Source organism: Artemia sp. Qi Xiang Cuo, chromosome 15 (assembly GCF_049724085.1).
Source record: "Artemia sp. Qi Xiang Cuo chromosome 15, ASM4972408v1, whole genome shotgun sequence".
Taxonomy (NCBI): Eukaryota; Metazoa; Arthropoda; class Branchiopoda; order Anostraca; family Artemiidae; genus Artemia; species Artemia sp. Qi Xiang Cuo.
Genome location: NC_142808.1, coordinates 31,038,352 through 31,057,919, shown reverse-complemented (window position 1 = coordinate 31,057,919; position 19,568 = coordinate 31,038,352). Strand labels below are relative to the sequence as shown.

Below are 19,568 nucleotides of genomic sequence, written 5' to 3'. Positions count from 1 at the left end.
AGGAAGGAATTTCAAGTCTTTAGTCAAGTGGAACAGCACAGATTCCTTGCTATGGCTCCAACACGCTGGTTGTCGTTTCAAAACTGTGCACGCCGTATTCTCGAACAGTGGGATACTCTTACGTTGTACTGGGACTCGTTGGTACTTGATGATCCCTCGCATGCTAATGATCATGTAATAATGACACTAAACAACCCATACTGGAGGGTTATGATGTTTTTTGTCGAGTAAGTGTTGGGAGAGCTGAATGAGTTCAACGCCATATTCCAATCTGAAAAACTCCTATTTCACCTGATGAAAACCCAGGTGGAAAAACTTCTTTGGATACTAACCATTAACTTTATGAAGCCTTCATATGCTATAACAGTCAACCCTATTGACACCAATCCAAATGACGAAGTGAACTATTTTCCCGGCGGAAATGTCTATATCAGCTACAAAGGGTAGGATTCTCTTGTGGGGCTGGAAATGAGAGAATTTACCAGTGGCCGTTTTGTAGCAGAAAGTCACCGAATTCGTCGCTCCGCGATGGATTTCTACGTTGAAGCTGTTCAAAAAATTCTTGACCGTTTTCCATTCTCTGAAAAGATCTACGAACTGGTACACTTACTTACCCTGAGCTCTAGTTACGAATTGAAAATTCCCAATGTTAGTCAGTTCTTCGACTACTACGATTCTGCGCTTTGGAATAAAGGAAAGCTAGAGCAGGAATAGCGGTCTATACCGAGTATAGCTCTGCCTATTACTGTCGATCTCCCTGACGTAGATAACATGGACATTGTCGTTTACTGGCGGCACATCTTGCAAACGAAGTCACCAAATGGTAGTCGGATGTTCCCAAATGTCGGGAAAATGGTTCAGTACTTTTTCTCACTCCTTTTCTCAAACGTTATTGCCGAGCGTCTCTTCAGTTTGCTCAAGGAAGCGAAAACTGATAAGCGAAACCGACTGAGTGCAGTGGCTCTTTCGGTAACACTGAAAACCAGGTGTGGCCTTAAGCGCAATTCTAAAGGAGGCCTTGACTCGGGTAAGTCAGTGCTAGAGCTAAAACCCGGACTAGTCAAGTGTGTACTTAAAGTTAAGGCTAGTGCCTCATCTCGTGACTGTAACGTTTTGAACCAAAGCATTGTGTATGATCTGGCCAAAGATATTGTTTGTGACATACGTGAACAGTCCGATTCCAATTAATCTTGTCTCTTTTTGTCTTGTATTATTTGTCTGAAATTAATCTTGCCTGTTTGTCTTGTATAATTTATCTGAATGTTCCTTCTTGAAGCTTTTGATATTGATTTTCATTAAACATTAATCGAAAAAGGTTGAGATAAGAGAATCTAGTTACCCATTAATTATTCTTTGGATAGGCTTGAAGGCCCAAGGGAAAATCGCTTTTAATTTCTTCACTATTCACTTCACATTTATACGGTTTTCCCACCGTGGACTTTCCCTGCTGTGGTACCTCTGCACTTTTACTTCTGTTGCGTGCTTTACAAAAACGATGAACGACAAATGTGTGTTCACGGACTGAGCTGACCATGCTTTCCTTTGACCGCTGAAAAGAAGGATAGACAGCACGTGTTTTCTCAAATTTATGACATATCTTTACCACACTTCACTTGACACTGAATCAACATTCATATTTAAAGCGATATTTTTCACCCATTCTAAAAATACAAAACAGCTTTTTCCGAGAATTTCGGGCATACCGTGGTTTTTACCGCATTTTGGTTCAAGGATGCCGCGGAAATGCCGCTTTTTGACGAGGCCGGCGCAGCGGAGCGGTGCCGGTCGAGTGGCAACACTGCAGCACTCGTTAGTCGTTAGTGTAAGCTGTGTAAGAAACAGAACAAAAGTAAGAATAAAAGCAAAACTTTCTCAAAGCTCGTCTCTCCTTCTCAATACTGCGGTTGGTGAGAATTTTTTTGAATATATTTTGGGTCAGTCAGCCAGTTCTAGTTGGGGGCTTCTTCCTACCTTGTAAAATAGGTCTGCTGAGTTAGGTTATAAAGCTTCTCTCTACCCTTTCCTTATTTCCAGAGATTTGAAGATTGGATTGAAGACTGGCAGGCCTATGACTATTTTTATCTAAAATCTTGATGAAAAATGATTCATTTTGGGTTTTCAGTCTGTTTCATTGGCTCTATGCTAGTTTTGAAAAATGCAATCCTGTTAGCCTACTTCAGCAGGATTCCAAGCCATGTCTAGCTGGTAAAACTCTGGCAGTTCATATTATTGATTTACAAATAGAGTTACTACTCAATGTCTTTTTATGCTCTTTACAAATATAAAAATAATTTTTTTTGGATATTAACTTTACCCCCACCCCTATATATAGGCCTACCAATTCAGGGTAAATATGCCTATTTGCACACTAGGGGGTGGGGATAAATTTTATTTCTGATGCAAAGGAGAGGTAATTTTAAACTCCCCCCTAATATGCAAATATAAACCCTGAATAGGCATATATACAGGAGTAGGGGTAAAATTGATTTCCAACTAAAATGATTATTTGTAAGACAATAATAGGGAACTGCTGAAAATTTATGGTAAATTTCTACCAAATCATTTTATTGAGTTAGGAATAAAGTGAATATACCATTTGATGCCTTTTTTTATGCTGATTAAGAATATAATAAACATTTCTATCAGAAGTGAGTTTCAGCCCCCCTCCCCCTCTATATATGCCAATTCAGGGTTAGGTTAGGTTGTAGAAATATATACCCTGAATTGGCATATATAGAGGAGGGGCTGAAATTCATTTCCAATAGAAATGATTACTATATTTGTAATCAGCATAAAAAAAAGGCATCAAGTGGTATATTCACTTTATTCCTAACTCAATAATATGATTTGGTAGAAATTTACCAAATTTACCATCTAGCCTTTGGATTAATATTGAGTGGGTCAGAAAAGTGAACATGCCACTTGGTGCATTTTTTTGGTTGTTCCAAATTTAATAATTCTTTACTTGCAAATTCAATTTTAACCTAACCTCTCTAATCATGCTCAAGTATATATTTCCAATGCATTTATTGATTATTAATTTTGTCACATTCAATCCAATTTACTTATAAACCGGTTTTAACAAGATTGAAGCTAACAGAGGTAGGCTAGCCTAGGCTATATAAGCTATATCTAAAATAAGAGAAGAAGGTATCATCTTTGAATGCCCATAAAGGGTTTAAAACTGGACTTGTGAGTAAAACAGTTATTACATTTGGAAAGAGCATAAAAAAGCCATTGGGTGGTAAGTTAATTTTATTTACTGGTCATTTATGTAAACTGCTCAATCATTACAAGCCTTTTTTGTAAAGGTCTTCAGTAGGGGCTATTGAGAAGGAAACATGTTAATATAGCCTACAGAATAAGGTAAAAAGCCTCTTTTTGAGAAAGACCACTGTTGTTTGGCATTCTAGACAAATAGAGATGGGTTTTTGCACTGCCCCTATTTTACTACAGCATGATACAATGCAAGTGTAGAGCCAATCACCTCCTACTAGAGCCAGCTTAGTGGGAGTCATTTGTCATAATAAATTCAAATTTTATTACTATGCAGCACTTCCTGTATATCATCAAAGTATACAACCATTAATCAAGAAGACTGTTAAGAGAAGAAAGTAAACACTTGAAAAATTGCCTTGGGATTTTTTTTTCTGGGGGGCAGGGGACATGGCTCCCCTTTCAATACACCACTGATGTAAAGCATAATGGTGCTTCAGTCAAAACGTGTTAGCTACAATTATTCTGTATATTATGAAGTAAGAATTGTTTTCCTAACATTATTTCCAAAGGATTGTTTCCATCTCAATAGCCACTACCTTTACTGCCATTTTACCTAAATTAAAGAAATAGATTTCAAATCTTTAAAACTTATAAATCTTTGAATAAAAGTGATTAAGGAAAAGTTTAAGACTCAACACATTTGTTGTGCCTAATTTGAGCACTAGCCTACATCTATTTCTCAAAATTTCAAAAAAGTGTAGTTTAGGGGTTTCTAACCATCCTTGAAACTAGTTGAGTTAGGCAAATGGAACTCTCAGGAATTGATCCAGGGCCAAAAAAAGTACCCCAAGAAGCTACTGTCAAGTTACTGTGTTTACCATTTTCTATAGCTGAAAAGATTGTATACAATATGGGTTGACAAAAAGAATTTATCTTAATTTTGGGTTTTCAACATCTTTCATTGGCTTTAATTTTTGAAAATGCAATTCCTATTATTCAGTAGAATTTCAAGCCATATCAAAGGGTTTTTCCTAAATTTAAGAAATAGATTTATAGATCTTAAAAATCTTATAAATTGAGATTGAGCCAAGGTAAGAGGCTTAAAACATATTTCTTGTGGCTCATTTGAGAAGAAAGTCTATTTTACAAAGTTCCATTTTCATAACATTAAGATTGGTAAAAGTCAGTGCCCCTAGAAGTAGGGAGAAGAAGTAGTTTAAGGTGCTTCAAGATATCTTAGCTAGGTATGTTTTGACCTTGGATTCAATCCTAGAAGTTTCATTCACCTGACTCAACCAGTTTCCAAGATAGCAAGAAGCCCCTAAACTGGAATTTTACCAGAGGAAGCTTATAGATTAAGGATATTTGAGTGTGCACAGATTCTATGTTAGATTTTGGCATGAAAACTTAGTGGGAAATGGCATAAATAGGGTTCATTATTTGTGACAAAAGCATCTGATAATCTTTGTTGAAAGATATCTCTTAGGAGGATAAGTTTCCTACTTAGCTGATTAGTATTTAGGACTTTTTTTTAGAAATTTCATCAGCATAATGATTACCCAGAATTTCTGAGTGTCTAGGGATCAACTGGAGATATGTTGTTTCCAACATAGACAGTGAAAAGGTCAACATTAGACAATGAAAAGGATGTACATATAACTTAGACTACAAGGCCAAATCTAGAAGCTAGTAACTTGACAGGGAGAGTGTGTGAATTATGATACAATATAAATTAGAGTCTGGTGGAAAATTATCTAGAACATATTTCAGTGCCATATTTATGGCATTTATTTCAGCTTACAATAAAGATCTAGATGAGGGGCTTATTATCTATTTTCCCAAAGTAGTTGAATTAATGGAATTATATACGGGAATGAATTCAAAACCTAAATTATCTTTTGAGAATGTGCTTTCAAGCTTTTATCTAAGCTTTTCCCCTACTTCTAACGCTTAATATATTAACCATAATATATTTTCCTTAACATTATCAAACAAAACATATTTTCCCAAAATCTTGATTTGACTACAATTTGTTGACTGTTTTACAAAGATGATTCTATTGATTTGGCTAAGATATTAAGCCTTATTGGGGCTTTTTATTCTGAACTAATTAACAAAAATTCCTAAAAAGAAGTTTTGCAAAGAAAAGTAAAGTGCTATATTAAACCAAAGATGAGTAGAAATAAAGTCAAATAACTTTTCAATTGTAAAACTGCCATAAATCACCATCAATAAACAAATGAAATTGAAAACAAACAGAAATTGCAATGAATAGACAGGTCTGACTCAAAATGTGCAGAAACTGAGAAGAGTAGGACTGACATCCCATGTGCCTTCTAAAAACCAGAACATAATTTGCATTTACTGAAAACAATAGTTATTTCAAGCTATGTGTTTTTATTTATCATAATATTGAAAAAAAACATCATAAACAAGATTACTGAAAAAAAAGAATGTGGATTGGCAGTCTGATATTTATATATCAGACTATATATATATATATATATATATATATATATATATATATATATATATATATATATATATATATATATATATATATATATATATATATATATATATATATATATATATATATATATATATATATATATATATATATATATAATGATTTAATAAAAAACAACTATTTTTCAACTGGAAGTAAGGAGCAACATCAAAACTTAGAATAAAAAGAAATTATTATGTAGGCTATATGAGGGAGGCTGACCCAGTTATGGAAAAAGTTACAAAGCTGCCAGTAGCAGAATTTGACAGAATTCAAAGAGTTGCAGATGCTTATGCAGCACAACTTGTGTTTTGACAGCTTTTCTTTAAGCAAAAGTATTTTTTATATGTAAAAATGGCATTTTCAGACAAAATCTGCCAACAAATTTGAAAACTGTCGAGTAGCATTGCTACTTTGCTACCACACTTTTTGCATGGCAGGACTGACCCTCCTCAATAGCCTACCTTGCTTTTTATGCTAATTTTTTTTTTTAGAACATTAAAAAAAGCTTTTTATTCTGATTAAATGGTCCCTGTGTTTCAAGATTTGTTCTTAAAGAATTGGCACAAAAAGTCAATCTTTAGCATAAAGAGCAAGGTATTGAGGAGGGGGTACCCCCCTCATATATGTAATAACTTCTGTTAATTTTAAATTTTGATGTTGCTCCTTACTTTCAGTAGTAAAATCTTGTTTTTTTTCTGATCGTTTTTAAATAATGCCAAGAAATCAGGCTCTCCCTCCATGGAAAATTCCTTCTCCCCACAGAAAATCACTCAATGAAAAGTTATTTCCACTAAAAACCCCCCCCCCCCTCACCAGGAAAATTCCTCCCAGACATTCCACTCTAGCTGAAAATTCCCCCAAAAAAATTTGTTGCAGACAGTCTTGGGTGAAAAATTTTTCTTAGGGCACTTTCATTTGAAAAGTTGTTTTTAGAATCATGCTGGAAATCCCCTCCTTTGTGGAGAATATTTCCTGCAAATACCCTGCCCCCTAGAAGAAAGTTGTTCCCTCATAAAATTCCTTATAGAGATTTTATGCCATGGAAAAATCCCCCTTCGAGAACTTCTCCCATGATATATCCCCCCCCTACGGAAAAGTACTCTAGACAGCTCCAACCCAGTAAAAAAAATTCTGCTGGACAATTCTCCTTAACATCTTCACATGTAAATTTTAGTCAGCAAACAGAAAATAAGGCTAATAAAAAGAAATTTGTATAGGAATTCTGGCAAATTCCCTAAGTGCAAAATTTCCCCTGGAAAGCTCACCTCCTGGGAAGTTCCCTCCCCATGGACAATTCTCCCCTGTTGAAAACCTCCCCAGCAGCAAATTCACCCTACCCCCTGCCAACCCAAAAAATGTATGCATACTTCCCAATAACAAATACTACTACTACTACTACTAACAACTCACCACAGCACCTAGCTGCCTGAGGCCAACACAGCTAGCAACCTCCCCAGCAGCAAATTCACCCTACCCCCTGCCAACCCAAAAAATGTATGCATACTTCCCAATAACAAATACTACTACTACTACTACTAACAACTCACCACAGCACCAAACTGCCTGAGGCCAACACAGCTACGCACGCTCCTCCTCCATCCCAATCTATTCAAAGCAGCCCTCTTTAAACCCGTCCATGAAGTTCCCGTTTCCTTTAAATCTTTCTTTATGACGTCCTACCCACCCCAGACGAGGACAACCTGCTTTCCATTTAGTCCTAGATGGTTGGCCAAAGAGAACAATTGGCAATCTGTCATCCTTCATCTGCACAATGTGTCCTAGCCACCTCAACCTTTTTTTTTCATTATAGCTGTAGAGAGCAGTATTGAGCCACATTTTTCATATAGCCTATTGTTTTAAATATGGTCAGTCAGCCGGGTACCCAGAACAATCCTTAAGCAATTTCCCTGGAAAACATCTAGCAAATTTTCATCTGCTTTTCAGAGCGCCCATGCTTCTAAGCCATATTTGACCACTGTCATCACTGTAGCTTCTAATATTCTAATCTTGGTTTGCAGACTTATCTTCCTATTCTTCCAAACTTTTTTTAACTGTGAAAAAACACTAAGAGGCTTGGCTGGGCAAATTTTATAACTTAAGGACCTTTCCTTAGGGACTGTGGGGGGTCATGTTATCTCCAAAGGCATAATTATTGGGTCTTCTAACTATACTGAACAAAATGGCTATCTCTAAATTTTGATTGGACAACTTTTAGGAGAAAAGGGGGTTCGAGGGGGCTAGTTACCTTCCAATCTTTTTGGTCACTTAAAAAGAGCACTGGAACTTTTAATTTTTTTTCAAATCATCCCTTTCCTGATATTCTAGAACTATTGGTTTGATGCAATCACCACTGAAAAAAATAAATAAACATACGTCTGTGATTTTTCTTCTGGCAAAATATATAAAATTCCACTTTTTTGCAGATGGGAGCTTGAAACTTCTACAACAGGGGTCTCAGATACCCTTAATTTGATGATGTGATTTTCATTAAGATCCATTGACTTTTAGTGGGTGTTTCCCCCCTTTTTCAAAAATCGTGCAAATTCTCTCAGGCTTGTAGCTTTTGATTGGTAACACTAAACTTAATGAATCTTATATATATGGAATCAGCATAACAAGCCAATTCTTTTGATATACCTATTGATATCAAAATTCTGTTTTTTAGAGTTTTGATTACTATTGAGCTGCATCACTCCTTACTTACGCTTTGTTATCACAAATTGATTAATGTTCATTTCTGAAGCTTTCTGACTGAAAGTCTTAATCATTTCGGATTTATTAAAGTTGATAAAACATTAAAATGTATTTTGTTTTCAGTAAAGTCTTCTTGTTCCCGTTTTTAGAAGGTACAGAGGGCATCAGACCTATACCTCTTACTTTCTGCCTGTTTTGAGTTTGACTTGGTTATTGATTATAATTTCTGTTCATTTTGGGTTTTATTTATTTATTAATGGTGATTTATTTCTGCTCATCTTTAGTTTAGAGTAGCTCTTTACTTTTCTTTGAGAAACGTCTTTTGTTGAAAAAGTTTGTTTAAATTAATTTCTTTTTGTGTTTAATTGACATAGTCTTTTTTGTTGAGTGAGAAAAGAACATTTTAAATGTTTTTGGTATTTTCTCTATGATAATCTAAATATTGGCTTAGTATTTACATGTTGGACAAAATTTTTCAAGATTTTTTAGTAATATATACCCTTTTGAAAATCTGGATAACACATAGTATATTTTGATTTAGATTTACAACTCAGCTTTCCCTGAAAAATAAACCTTAATACCCTATTCTGTTCCTAAGACTTGACTTCCAGAGTTAAAATATAAAATACAAGTTTTATCAACTGGAAGTTAGGAACAACATTAAAACTTAAAACAAATAAAGATTGTCCTGTGCATGTGGGGGGCTGATAAAGTTTGACTTTTTTGCCCAATCCTTCAAGAACGACTCCTAAAACACTAGGGCTGCTTATTTGGAATATGAAGCTTTTTTAAAGCACCAAAGAACTTCAGCGTACAGGCAAGGGTTAAGGAAGGGATAGCCCCCCTCCTATGCAGAATAATTTATGTTCATTTTAATGTTGCTCCTAACTTTTAGTTTAAAAAAAACTTGTCCTTTTTTATGAAATGAAGTACCTTTTAATATTTTTTTTTTATTTTTATAATCAATCTTATTGCTTCAACCTGTTTCTTTCTTGTACTGTATTAAACCAAAAATATGTGTTTTTTGGCTGAAAGTATCGAGCAACATTAGAATTAAAACTAATAGAAACTATTCCATATATGAGGGGGCTGCCCCTCTCTCAACCCTTGATCTAACAACCCCTGGAGTTTGAGAAGTTTTTCCTAAAGAATTATGACAAATGTTAAGCTTTAGCCTAAAGAGCGAGGGTAGAGGAAGGGGCAGCCCTACTCGTATGTGGAATAATTTCTTTTAGTTTTAATTTTTAATATTGCTCCTTACTTTCAGTTGAAAAGGCTGGTTTTTCATTCAATTTCTGACCGTTTTTCCAATTATTCCAAGAAATTCCTTCCCTCCCTATCCAATACAATCATCCTCTGGGAAAAAAAAAGAATCAAATTAACACACATCCGTCATCTTTCTTTTTGCAACAGATACAAAATTTTACATTTCTTGATATAGGACTTTGAAATCTCTACAGCGAGGTTCTCTGATATGCTGAATCTGATAATATAATTTTCATTGAGATAGCTTAACTTTCTGAGGTGTTCCCCCCTTTTCTATAATCAGACAAATTTTACCAGAATCGTTGCTTTTGATTGGTAAAAAATTATACGTAATAGGTTTTATATCTTTGGAATCAGCATAAAAATTCCGCTCTTATGATGCATCTACTGTTATCGAAATTCCATATTTTAGAATTTTGGTTACTTCTGGGCCAAGTTGCTCCTTACTTATGGTTTAGTACCTTGAACGGTTTCATACAAGTGAATGGAAGAATGACTGAACAAAATAAACTTCTGCAAAATTTCTTTTATATTCCCAAAGCATTGCAAGACGTTAAAGGTTGAACAGATCAGAATTATTCATTCTTATACAATGACCCTTGGGTTGGCCCAGCCACAACAAGAGATGCATTTATTTGACGAAAAAACAAACAAAATTATATATATACATATATATATATATATATATATATATATATATATATATATATATATATATATATATGAATTTTGCTATTTTAGAAGGAATGGCAGAGGGCTTACTTTGTTTTATTCTGATCTATTAAGCCCCCCCCCCCCAAAAAAAAAATATCAAAGTTGCAATAGTTACTCAAATAATCATTTTAAAAACAGCAAATTGCTAATTTCTCAATAGAGACAATCAAATTTATCAAAATACTAATTTTTCGGTTACATTTAAGACAATATTTTCAACACGGAACCGCAGGAGGAGGGGGGCTTCACCCCCCTAGAACCCCTGGGTACAGCCATGACGGATGTAAATACATATATTTAAGAGTATAATTTAACTTTGAATATTTTACAGGGTGTCGTGCTGATGTAACAGTGTTTTTTTTTAAGTCAAGCAAAGGAACTGATTGGATTCTATTGAAATGGCTGTTGTTGTATCAGCAAATGCACAAAGGAGGGTGTTCACTGCTAAAACGGCCCATGGACCTGTTAGGCAGCCAAATCAAGTCCCTTCTCATATTTTGGAAAACAAAAAATTAGAAGCTCTACTGCAGTCACTTCCCTATAACTATAATTTTGAGATTCACAAGACGTTGTGGAAAATTGAGCAGATCGGGGCAAAGCGAGTTGCCCTACAAATGCCTGAAGGTCTGCAAATGTTTGCCTTAACAATCAGTGACATTCTTGAAACGTTTAGTGGTGTAGATGTTATTGTATTGGGTGATGTTACTTATGGTGCTTGTTGTATTGATGACTATACAGCCCGTGCATTGGGGGCTGACTTGCTTGTACACTATGGTCATAGCTGTTTAGTTCCAATTGATAAGACTCATGGAATTACAGTCCTTTATGTTTTTGTGGATATTAAATTTGACATGCTTCATTGTCTTGAAACAATAAAGTTGAACTTTCCCAACAATGTTCATATTGGAATGGTCAGCACAATCCAGTTTGTGAATAGCCTTCATGCAATAGCTAAGGAATTAAAAGACATAGGATATAAAGTTACCATCCCAAAAAGTCAGCCTTTATCACCAGGTGAAATCTTGGGATGCACCTCACCATCAAAATTAGATTGTGATATTCTTATGTATCTTGGTGATGGTAGGTTTCATTTAGAGAGCGCAATGATTGCGAATCCCCATCTATCTGCCTACAGGTATGACCCTTATTCAAAGAAGTTTACAATGGAAGGATATGACCACTCAACCATGAAGAAAAATAGAAATAATGCAATTGTAAAAGCATCAAGTGCAAAACGCTTTGGACTAATAATAGGATCATTGGGACGCCAAGGAAGTTCAAAAGTTGCAGATTTTTTGCTAAAAGAGCTGAAAAAACGAGAAGTTGTCACTCTGTTATTGTCCGAAATTTTTCCATATAAACTGGCAGCAATGAGCTCAGTAGATGCGTGGATTCAAATAGCTTGTCCTAGATTATCTATTGATTGGGGTCTTGCATTTCAAGCCCCTTTGTTAACTCCTTATGAAGCTTCTGTTGCATTTGGTAAGACAAAGTGGTGTTGTGATAGTGCCTATCCAATGGATTTTTATGCAAATAATAGTTTAGGCAGTTGGACACCAAATTATAAACCACCAAAGAGTGATAAAGGTAAATCATAGTGAAATATACAATGAAATAAACCTTGCTTTGAAAGTATTGTTGATTTCTTTTTTCCTTCTTATAGTACAGGCAAACTAGCCAAAAATATGGGTCGAACCCAAAGAATTAACAGCAGAAATTATTTTTATACCATATGGTAGAAAAAACAGCTTAACAACATATCCTAAGTTGCACATTCTAGGTCAACGCAAAACTATTTTTTTTTGCTTTTCGTGTCAATTTTTTCAGTTTTTTTCTAAAAAAAAAAATGAACTGTTGGCAAATGTTCGTTTTTTTTGTATATGAAGTATCATCCCATGTAGGCTATCAAAAGGGCATATCAGGAATATTTTAGGATATGCTTAGAACATTAAGTTGAAACTATCATAGCATATGGAGGGGGTGTTGAACTATCTAAAAGCTATTAGGCTAATACTACTATTGCTACTTCAGCTACTGCTACTACTATCACTACAACTGCTCCTACTAATACAACTACCACTATGACTCATACTATTTCTAAGGGTAAGGATATTAAGGTAAAACTTTCATGGAATGGTGAGAGCAAAGTTGAACTAAATCAAAACACACTATGTGCTTGCAGTTTTTCAAAAGTGCGTGTTAGCAATATCTCAGGAACGGCTTAAATTAATAAGTTGACACTTTCAGTGCATTTTGAGGAAGATGTTGAACTAAATCAGAACATATACTTGACACAGTGACTGTGACTACTTGTAACTGCAACTGCGAGTACTTATGACTGCTACTATTACTATTATTATTTAATTAAATGGTGATTTAAACTAAATCAAAGATACAATATGCATCCAATTTTATCAAAGACACATCTGTGATGTTTTAGGAGCAGCAAATGGAAGGAGCACTATCAGGTCATGTTGAGTGAGAATTGAACTAAATAAAAACACACTATGTGCATCTATGGTTGTCAATAGGGTGTGTCTGCGCTATTTCAGCAAAGATTAAGGGAACTAGGTTGAAACTTTCAGGATATGTGGAGGAGGATGGTTGTTTAATATTTGTCTATGCTCAAGGTTCTAACATGATAGGGGGTTAGAATTCCCTCAGTCCTATAGAACCCCAAATTTTATGCAGATTTTCAACCCATCTATTTGAATATTATTCCGGTAGCTGTCCATCAAAAGCACTATTCTACAACTATTATTAAGGATTATTGCACAATTTTTTCCAGCATATAAATAGTAAGCCAAAACCTGGATTCTTATAGGAGAAAAACGAAAAAATCTAAAGTATTCTTTTCTTAACGAATGAAAAGGGTTATTTCCATTAAAAAACAGCAGAAATTAGTTTAAAAAAAAATTCGACAAAACAAGTTTTCCAAGAAAATCAGAGCTGTGTTAAACCAAAGATCAGCAGAAGTAAAGTCAAATAACATTTCAACCGCAAAACGACCATAAATAACTCAAAGTAGATGAATCCAAAACGAACAAAAATTACAATAAATCAAGTCAAAATTAAAACGATCAGAAACTACCACAAAGAGGAGTAGGACCAACATCTTCTGTGATACCTAAAGACCAGAACATAATTTGCACTTTACTGAAATTCAATTCAATTCAATTCAATTTATTCGAATAAAAACATAACACAAAAAATTCAAAATAAATTCAAAAAATAATAAATTCAAAATTGTTGAGAGTTTCAGGAATGAATACCAGTATAATACTAAAATGTCAATCCACATTTATTTGTTCTTTTCAGTAATCATGGTTATTATGGTTTTTATGTCATGAGAAATGAAAAAAGCTCGAAATAAAAAAAAATCACTAAAATACAAATTACGTGCATTCAGTCAATTGCAATTCTTTTCATTTCGTCTTGCATAGTCAGTGCGGTTTAGAAATTTAGCATTGGTTACTCCGGTTTTACAAAGACGCTCTTTTTCTCCCCAGGAATAAGGAACAAGCTGAATAGCTTGGGAAAATATGGTACGAAAACAAAGAAATGAAATTGATACGCACTTATTAATGCGACAGCAAAGGACAGTAATATCTTTTTGATTGGACCGTTAAAACGATTATTTAAATTCTTTACTGATGAAAAAGTGTATTACACCTCAACCCAAATGAATTAAATTATTTTTTACCCATATGTACCTGCATTCAGCACTTAGATTCCAAACTCTTCTCTTTGGGAAAAAAGTGGTGATCGAAAATTTCGTGCCAAAAACCACTCGCAGGCTAAGTGAGCGCTCTACTTTCTTAATTTGCAGATCTGTCTCATTGTTCCAAGATAAGGTTAATATCAAGTTTTTGTATCATATGGTACAGCCTGGTTCATTTATGTATTCAATCGTGCTTACATTTATTTCAGCTATTCTTCTGAATAATACCTTTCATAATGGGGATGAGTCAGCTTTCGAACCCTTTCCATTAGTAAAATACCATCCAAAAGAGGCATTTTAGATATCATACGGCTCTCAAAGATTGGGGGCTGACTTGCTTGTACACTATGGCCATAGCTGTTTAATTCCAATTGATAAAACTCATGGAATTACAGTCCTTTATTTTTTTGTGGATATTAAATTTGACATGCTTCATCGTCTTGAAACAATAAAGCTGAACTTTCCCAACAATGTTCATATTGGAATGGTCAGCACAATCCAGTTTGTGAATAGCCTTCATGCAATAGCTAAGGAATTCAAAGACATAGGATATAAAGTTACCATCCCAAAAAGTCAGCCTTTATCTCCATGCGAAATCTTGGGATGTACCTCACCAACAAAATTAGATTTTGATATTCTTATGTATCTTGGTGATGGTAATTTAGAGAGTACAATGATGGCGAATCCCCATCTATCTGCCTACAGGTATGACCCTTATTTAAAGAAGTTTACAATGGAAGGATATGACCACTCAACCATGAAGAAAAAAAGAAATAATGCAATTGTAAAAGCATCAAGTGCAAAACGCTTCGGGCTAATAATAGGATCATTGGGACGCCAAGGAAGTTCAAAAGTTGCAGATTTTTTGCTAAAAGAGCTGAAAAGCGAGAAGTTGTCACTGTTATTGTCCGAAAATTTTCCATATAAACTGGCAGCAATGAGCTCAGTAGATGCATGGATTCAAATAGCTTGTCCTAGATTATCTATTGATTGGGGTCTTGCATTTCAAGCCCCTTTGTTAACTCCTTATGAAGCTTCTGTTCCATTTGGTAAGACAAAGTGGTGTTGTGACAGTGCCTATCCAATGGATTTTTATGCAAATAATAGTTTAGGCAGTTGGACACCAAATTACAAACCACCAAAGAGTGATAAAAGGTAAATCATAGTGAAATATACAATGAAATAAACCTTGCTTTGAAAGTATTGTTGATTTCTTTTTTCCTTCTTATAGTACAGGCAAACTAGCCAAAAATATGGGTCGAACCCAAAGAAATAACAGCAGAAATGATTTTTGGTAGAAAAAAACAGCTTAACAACATATCCAAAGTTGCACATTCTAGGACAACGCAAAACTTTTTTTTTTTGCTTTTCGTTTCAATTTTTTCAGTTTTTTTCTAAAAAAAAAAATGAACTGTTGGCAAATGTTCGTTTTTTTTTGTATATGAAGTATAATCCCATGTAGGCTATCAAAAGGGCATATCAGGAATATTTTAGGATATGCTTAGAACATTAAGTTGAAACTATCATAGCATGTGGAGGGGGTGTTGAACTATCTAAAAGCTATTAGGCTAATACTACTATTGCTGCTTCAGCTACCGCTACTATCACTACAGCTGCTCCTACTACTACTAATACAACTGCCACTATGACTCAACACTATTTCTAAGGGTAAGGATATTAAGGTAAAACTTTCATGGAATGGTGAGGGCAAAGTTGAACTAAATCAAAACTCACTATGTGCTTGCAGTTTTTCAAACGTGCGTACCAGCAATATCTCAGGAACGGCTTAAATTAATAAGTTGACACTTTCAGTGCATTTTGAGGAAGATGTTGAACTAAATCAGAACACATACTTGACACAGTGACTGACTACTTGTAACTGCAACTGCGAGTACTTATGACTGCTACTATTACTATTATTATTTAATTAAATCAAAAGAGTTTAAGTGCATTCAGGTTGTAAAAATGGCACAGATGGATATCTGGAATGGAATGGGTTATTAAGTTGACACTTTCCGGAAAAGTTGAGAGGAATGTAAAACTAAATCAGAAGAAACCATGTGTATCTAGATTCTCAAACGGGCGTCTGCGCAATATCCCAGGAAAAACTAAAGGTATTACGTTGAAACTCCAGAGCATGTTGCGGGGATTTTTAACTAAATCAACAGATACAATATGCATCCAATTTTATCAAAGACGCATCTGTGATGTTTTAGGAGCGGCAAATGGAAGGAGAACTATCAGGTCAAGTTGAGTGAGAATTGAACTAAATAAAAACACACTATGTGCATCTATGGTTGTCAATAGGGTGTGTCTGCGCTATTTCAGCAAAGATTAAGGGAAATAAGTTGAAAATTTCAGGACATGTGGAGGAGGATGGTTGTTTAATATTTGTCTATACTCAAGGTTCTAACATGATAGGGGGTTAGAATTCCTTCAGTCCTATATTGCCCCAAATTTTATGCAGATTTTCAACCTATCTATTTGAATATTATTCCGGTAGCTATCCATCAAAAGCACTATTCTACAACTATTTTTAAGGATTATTGCACAATTTTGTCCAGCATATAAAAAGTAAGCCAAAAACTGGATTCTTATAGAGAAAAAACGAAAAAATCTAAAGTATTCTTTTCTTAACGAATGAAAAGGGTTATTTCAATTAAAAAACAGCTGAAATTAGTTTAAAAAAAAATTCGACAAAACAAGTTTTCCAAGAACATCAGAGCTGTGTTAAGCCAAAGATCAGCAGAAGTAAAGTCAAATAACATTTCAACCGCAAAACGACCATAAATAACTCAATAAGTAGATGAATCCAAAACGAACAAAAATTAAAACGATCAGAAACTACCACAAAGAGGAGTAGGACCAACATCTTCTATAATTTGCACTTTACTGAAAACAAAATACATTTTAAACGTTGTCTCTTTTATGACTGTAATAAATTCAAAATTGTTGAGAGTTTCAGGAATGAATACCAGTATAATACTAAAATGTCAATCCACATTTATTTGTTCTTTTCAGTAATCATGGTTATTATGGTTTTTATGTCATGAGACATGAATAAACCTCGAAATAAAAAAAAAATCACTAAAATACAAATTACGTGCATTCAGTCAATTGCAATTCTTTTCATTTCGTCTTGCATAGTCAGTGTGGTTTAGAAATTTAGCATTGGTTACTCCGGTTTTACAAAGACGCTCTTTTTCTCCCCAGGAATAAGGAACAAGCTGAATAGCTTGGGAAAATATGTTACGAAAATAAAGCAATGAAATTGATATTCACTTATTAATGCGACAGCAAAGGACAGTAATATCTTTTTGATTGGACCGTTAAAACGATTACTTAAATTCTTTACTGATGAAAAAGTGCATTACACCTCAATCCAAATGAATTAAATTATTTTTTTACCCATATTTACCTGCATTCAGCACTTAGATTCCAAACTCTTCTCTTTGGGAAAAAAGTGGTGATTGAAAATTTCGTGCCAAAAACCACTCGCAGGCTAAGTGAACGCTCTACTTTCTTAATTTGCAGAACTGTCTCATTGTTTCAAGATAAGGTTAATATCAAGTTTTTGTATCATATGGTACAGCCTGGTTCATTTATGTATTCAATCGTGCTTGCATTTATTTCAGCTATTCTTCTGAATAATACCTTTCATAATGGGGAAGACTCAGCTTTCGAACCCTTTCCATTCGTAAAATACCATCCAAAAGAGGCATTTTAGATATCATACGACTCTCAAAGATTGGGGGCTGACTTGCTTGTATATTATGGTCATAGCTGTTTAGTTCCAATTGATAAAACTCATGCAATTACAGTCCTTTATGTTTTTATGGATATTAAAATTGACATGCTTCATTGTCTTGAAACAATAAAGCTGAACTTTCCCAACAACGTCCATATTGGAATGGTCAGCACAATCCAGTTTGTGAATAGCCTTCATGCAATTGCTAAGGAATTAAAAGACCTAGGATATAAAGTTACCATCCCAAAAAGTCAGCCTTTATCTCCAGGCGAAATCTTGGGATGTACCTCACCATCAAAATTAGATTGTGATAATCTTATGTATCTGGGTGATGGGAGGTTTCATTTAGAGAGTGCAATGATTGCGAATCCCCATCGATCTGCCTACAGGTATGACCCTTATTCAAAGAAGTTTACAATGGAAGGATATGACCACTCAACCATGAAGAAAAATAGAAATAATGCAATTGTAAAAGCATCAAGTGCAAAACGCTTTGGACTAATAATAGGATCATTGGGACGCCAAGGAAGTTCAAAAGTTGCAGATTTTTTGCTAAAAGAGCTGAAAAAACGAGAAGTTGTCACTCTGTTATTGTCCGAAATTTTTCCATATAAACTTGCAGCAATGAGCTCAGTAGATGCATGGATTCAAATAGCTTGTCCTAGATTATCTATTAATTGGGGTCTTGCATTTCAAGTCCCTTTGTTAACTCCTTATGAAGCTTCTGTTGCATTTGGTAAGACAAAGTGGTGTTGTGACAGTGCCTATCCAAAGGATTTTTATGCAAATAATAGTTTAGGCAGTTGGACACCAAATTACAAACCACCAGAGTGATAAAAGGTAAATCATAGTGAAATATACAATGAAATAAACCTTGCTTTGAAAGTATTGTTGATTTCTTTTTTCCTTCTTATAGTACAGGCAAACTAGCCAAAAATATGGGTCGAACCCAAAGATATAACAGCAGAAATTATTTTTATACCATATTGTAGAGAAAAAAAGCTTAACAACATATCCTAAGTTGCACATTCTAGGTCAACGCAAAACTATTTTTTTTTTTTTTGGCTTTTCGTGTCAATTTTTTCAGTTTTTTTCTAAAAAAAAAAATGAACTGTTGGCAAATGTTCGTTTTTTTTTTGTATATGAAGTATCATCCCAACATAAAATGAAAAGCTGAGGCCAAAAATGAAAGCAAATTTGATGTACAATGTACCAGAGAAAAGTTTCATATTCATTAATATGTGATTTTATTCTTCTTATTGTTGTGACCTCTTTTACACCATACTATCAGAAGGCAACTATTCTGACATAAAATGATGAGCTGAGCCCAAAAATTAAATTAATCTGATGTCATGTCTACTAGAAAATCGGTTTCATATTCATCAATATACACTTTTCTATTTTCATTTGACATGTTTTTTTTAGCAATTATTGTCCACCAATTCGTTGATTGTTGGTAAAAACAAATTGCAACAGAAATGATTTTTACACCATATTGTAGAGGAAAAAAAAATTGAACATCATGTTCAAAGTTGCACATTCATGCTCGACGCAAAACTAGTTTTTTTTGCTTTTCATGTCAATTGTTCAGTTTTTTCTAAAAAAAAATGAACTGTCAGTAAATGTTCGCTTATCTGTATATGAAGTATCATCCCGATGTAAAATGAAGTTCTGAGCCCGAAAATGAGAGCAAA

The 19,568-nt window shown here is 34.4% G+C and overlaps 1 protein-coding gene and 2 pseudogenes across 2 annotated transcripts; all 3 read left to right on the top strand.

Moving 5' to 3' along the window:
* Positions 1-1,799: 1,799 nt before the first annotated feature.
* LOC148943548 (2-(3-amino-3-carboxypropyl)histidine synthase subunit 1-like) lies at positions 1,800-12,040 on the top strand. 2 transcript variants are annotated; one of them, XM_089101660.1, is made up of 2 exons: positions 1,800-1,907; positions 10,737-12,040. In XM_089101660.1, exon 2 carries the CDS (start codon positions 10,804-10,806, stop codon positions 12,001-12,003), a length of 1,200 nt encoding a protein of 399 aa, XP_088957786.1. In that variant the 5' UTR covers positions 1,800-1,907; positions 10,737-10,803; the 3' UTR covers positions 12,004-12,040. The 2 variants fall into 2 exon arrangements, with proteins under 2 accessions (XP_088957786.1, XP_088957787.1); XM_089101661.1 differs by having other exon boundaries at positions 1,801-1,903.
* Positions 12,041-14,372: 2,332 nt separating this feature from the next.
* Positions 14,373-15,323, top strand: LOC148943547 (2-(3-amino-3-carboxypropyl)histidine synthase subunit 1 pseudogene; annotated as a pseudogene).
* Positions 15,324-17,371: 2,048 nt separating this feature from the next.
* On the top strand, positions 17,372-18,734 carry LOC148943546 (2-(3-amino-3-carboxypropyl)histidine synthase subunit 1 pseudogene; annotated as a pseudogene).
* Positions 18,735-19,568: the final 834 nt, after the last annotated feature.